Source organism: Dinoponera quadriceps, unplaced genomic scaffold (assembly GCF_001313825.1).
Source record: "Dinoponera quadriceps isolate SergipeBrazil2010 unplaced genomic scaffold, ASM131382v1 scaffold318, whole genome shotgun sequence".
NCBI lineage: Eukaryota > Metazoa > Arthropoda > Insecta > Hymenoptera > Formicidae > Dinoponera > Dinoponera quadriceps.
The window spans coordinates 144,223-148,672 of record NW_014554417.1 but is presented as its reverse complement, the minus strand read 5'-3'; the positions used below and the strand labels follow the sequence as shown (position 1 = coordinate 148,672).

Here is a 4,450-nt window from a genome sequence, read left to right as displayed (position 1 = left end):
TAACTACGACATTCATTTTAGTATAACTATATTTTATAGTTGTCATAAACTAAGTGTATACATTCTGTCAAATAAATACCGGGAATTGTTTATTTAAAAAATACGCGTAAAAGATATGAAAACAAATTTTTTGCTATAAGTTGGTACCGATGTACCTAATTGTCACGTAGAGTTTTCGCGCCATCTGTCAACCAGTTTGTTTACAGCTGTTGGTTTTGTTATTCGACCTCAAGTGTACTCTGCAATTTTTTAAATGGATAAAAATATCGAACAAAGAGTTTGCCTCAAATTTTGTGTTTCCAACGAAATTTCTGTGCTGAGTCGTTGAAAATGTTGGAGAAGGCCTACGGTGAGTCAGCTTTATCGAAAACACGAGCATACGAGCGGTACAAAGCATTCAAAGAAGGCCGAGAAGTGGTTGAAGACTTGCCTCGTTCCGGTCGATCTTCAACGTCTTCGACTGACGAAAATGTCGACAAAGTGAAGGAAATGTTGATGGAAAATCGTCATTCAAGCTTAAAAGAGATGGCCCAGAATCTGGACATATCTCACGAGTCCATTTGCACCATTTTAGTTCATGTTTTGGGCATGAGACGCGTCGCAGCACGGCTTGTTCCGAAGGAGCTGAATTTTCTTCAAAAAGAGCACCGCAAACAAGTTGCTGAAGACATGCTTGAACGAGCCAATTCGGACCCTACATTCATGAAACGCCTCATAACGGGTGACGAAACGTGGGTTTATGAGTTTGACATGCAAACTGGCCAACAAGTTTCGGAACTTCGATAACGAGCCGAAGCCGAAGAAACTACGTCAAAGTCGCTCGAAAATTAAATATATATTGACTGTTTTCTTTGACCATTGTGGTATTGTCGGAATTTCTCCCTTCAGGAGGGGCAAACAGTCAACATATAATATTATTTAGATGTTATGAGGCGTTTGAAAGAGAATGTTCGCCAGAAAAGGCCAGATTTGTGGAAGAACAATTCTTGAATTTTGCACCAGGATAATATACCGTCTCACACATCAATCCTTGTATGCGAATTTTTGACCAAAAACTCAATGAATGTCATTGATCAAACATTGTATTCTTTAGATATGGCCCTGTGACTTTTTTCTGTTCCCCATACTCAAATTACCACTTCGAGGAAGATGTTTTGAGTCCATTGAAGCCATAAAACAAAATTCGCAAAAGGAGCTGCAGGTCATACCGAAAAGTGCTTATAAGAACTGTTACAACGATTAGATTATTCGTTGGTATACGTGTGTCGCATCAAATGGAGACTATTTTGAAGGCGACAAAATAAATTTGGATGATTAAACCAATATTTTGTTTTATTGAACAATTCCCGGTATTTATTTTTGTCAGAATATATTTATATATATAACGTATTATAAAATATAGTTACAACAAAAAATAATATGTATTCATATTCCTGAATAGAATTTATTATTTTTTTTAACTGTGTTGTTTTTAATGTGTTAGTGAATGATCTATTTTGTCTGAAATCTTACTTATTAGCCATTTAATATTATATCGTATTTGAAAAACATGCTTTCCATATGACTCGCCTGTCTCACGCATTACGTTTCAATTCTTCAATAGATATCTTATATTGTCCATAATATAACCAATAAATAAAATAAAGTAACTTTTCAACAGTACAATTTAATACGAAAAGTAAATAATTAAAATATTAAATTAAAGTAAATTAGCGAATCAGCAGGAAATAGCGGGACGAACTTATATTTGTAGCTGATAATTTATTAATTACAAATCTCTAAACATTCTAAACATCTCTAAACAAATGTAAACATATCTAAACATTCGTTTAGTCACACAGGTTTTTATAGAAATAGTTGTTTCTTTCATTATATCATTTATTACTATTATCATGTGTACAATAAAACACGCGTTAAGAATATTGTTATATATAATATTTATTTGTTACTTACTATATGATTGTTATTCATTATATTTTTATATAATTTTTTAAATAATTATATAATTATATAAAATAGTCAACTTTTGTTATCATTTCATACCTGCTATTTTACTATAATTATATTTAAAATCATTATAATTAATGGTAAAAAATTTACGCGGGTTAGTCATACTATGCCTTTATCGTAATTATCGTAATTATAACCCATATTATATAGTAACATTTATTATATTTCTAGTTTTCTTCAGTATAATTTTTTTAATTATGCAATTAATATCAAGTATTATAGATTTTTCTTTCAATATATATTGCGTGTACGTAAAAAATAACGCTGTGTTTGAAATCATAATAATTTTTGCAATTTGCATCTATATATCTTCTTATTTGACACAAAAGAGACCAGTTCTCGTCTTTGCAAAGTAACGATTTTCGAATCGCATCATTTTCGAGGGCGCAACATTTTCTCAATGCCGGTTTCGCGTGTCTTCGTATAAAATCGCCAGCTGCCAGATCAGCTTGCGAAATTGTTTGCGGGCCGATCGAGGTAGACGTCTGGCAAGGACCCGGGCGAATAGCAACGCGCGACTCCATCCATACCAGTGGCGCGAAGTAGAACGAATCAACGTCATTAGCGCCGACCTACTATTATGTGTCGGGATGTGCAGTCGGGCGCATCATTCGATGCATTTGTCGGCGACCTAATGACAGATAGATCCTTCCAGATCGCTTCCTAACCGAGAATACACATACATACACACATACGTATACACGTATAACGAATTCATGGTTGAACTTTACGTCACCAAGTGCGCCCTTATTAGAATGACATTTTTTTCCTAAATGTCAAGTGTTTCTTTTTGTTATTTCTCATTTCTTGTAGATAATTTTTGCAATTGTAAATTGTTTGTGATATTTATATCATGGTCAATATTGTCTCTCTTTAGCGGTTTACATCTTTAAAATATTTGATTTTTTACTTTCTAGCAAAATTTTTTTCAAATGGCATAATGTCTCTTCAATTTCTGACGATTTCTCGAACTCGATTCTTTTTATTTTAATCCGATAATTGGTTCAAAATCTAAACTTGGAGTTTCATGACACCAAAAATCCGACAGAAAAAATGTTATATTCAAGATAATTTACTTGTAAAAGATTAATCTTACGATTTCCTGATACACACGGCGTAAATTGTAAATCCTAGGATATACCGAGATTCGCTTCCGGCAAACTTCCGGGAACATCGTGCTATCGGGAAAAATATAGGGACACCCTCTTCATATGGCAAAATTCGGTCAAATATAAAGCCGGGACGGCGACGAAGCCGATTCCGGGCAGAACGGACTGACGTAACGAGACGAAAGTGGATGACAGATCGTTCTTCTGTCCCGCGAATAGGCGTGCGATGATTGATCATGGCGATGCGACCTACGCGTCTCGTTGATTCGTATATACCTATAGATAGACCGCGCCTTTATGCCGCTACGAATGCAGCATGGATTGTATCATGGCTGTAGGGTTGCCGGTCCTTTGTGAACACAAGCCGTCGCACAATTTTTTTACTTTTCATCCACTTTAATCGAGCGGTAAAACGCGTGATAGAGATCGTTCCTACGTCCTCGTCTTCTGGATATTTCAAATCATCAGCCGACGCGCGAATCTGGAGAAAATTTGTCCGACTATCTTTCTCGTTGCGCGACTCAGTAACGAATTGATGACAGCGTTTCATCTTGATTGATCGCTGTTTCGTCTTTCTCGCGCTGTTCCTCCGTGAAATCTCGTGAGTCGTGTTCTTCACAATAGTTCCCTTTCTCTCGATGTGTGTGCGAATATCTCAACGCAAGAATATTTTTCGTTTTTACGAAAGTGTTTAATCGCAAGTCGAAATTTGAATGCCACTTTGACAGTCTTAAGGAGAGAGTCCCTTGTGTATAGGGTAGAAAAATCGATTTTTCTTTTTTTGCGTTTTTGTAAAATTTTGACTCTTAAAAATATTTTCCTAAAACGCCAAGTCGAAACATCGTAAAATAACGAAGTTATAGAAGCTTGAAAACAGATTTACAACATTTGATTTGGCTTTTTGCTCCAAAGCACCTTCACTGCGGAGTTCAGATTATTGAAATTGCTATTTTCTGTGCTGTGTGCATTTTTAACGAAGGATTTTTTAATATTACAAATGTTATCTACAATGGGATTTGAGCATAATTGATCATTACAGTCCGAGCATTTGTAACTGTGAAGGGTGCTATAGACTATATAGACAAAGCAGAGCACTAAGCATCCGATATTTTTAAAAAGGTCAGAATTGTCAGTAAAACAGAACAGTCTGTTCAGCAACAAATGTTCCAAGAGAAGAAAGGCTTCCTTTATGGCATTCGTATAACAGATTAGGAGGCTAAACATTATAAATTTAGTATTATCTGCGTTCAAACTACATGCAAAATTTTAAACGCTTTTTTCTCAGAATCATGTTCCTCGAAACGATCGAAGTGATATCTCGAAAATTACTA

At 35.2% G+C, this 4,450-nt stretch overlaps 1 protein-coding gene across 1 annotated transcript; it reads left to right on the top strand.

Annotated features, from left to right (window-relative positions):
- The first annotated feature begins 330 nt into the window (after positions 1-330).
- Positions 331-786, top strand: LOC106748252 (putative uncharacterized protein FLJ37770). Its single transcript, XM_014626600.1, has one exon. It carries the CDS (start codon positions 331-333, stop codon positions 784-786), a length of 456 nt encoding a protein of 151 aa, XP_014482086.1.
- Positions 787-4,450: the final 3,664 nt, after the last annotated feature.

What these genes read in the sequence shown, in the direction of transcription:
- LOC106748252 (XM_014626600.1), top strand. Translation starts at nt 331, where the DNA reads ATGTTGGAGAAGGCCTACGGTGAGTCAGCTTTATCGAAAACACGAGCA.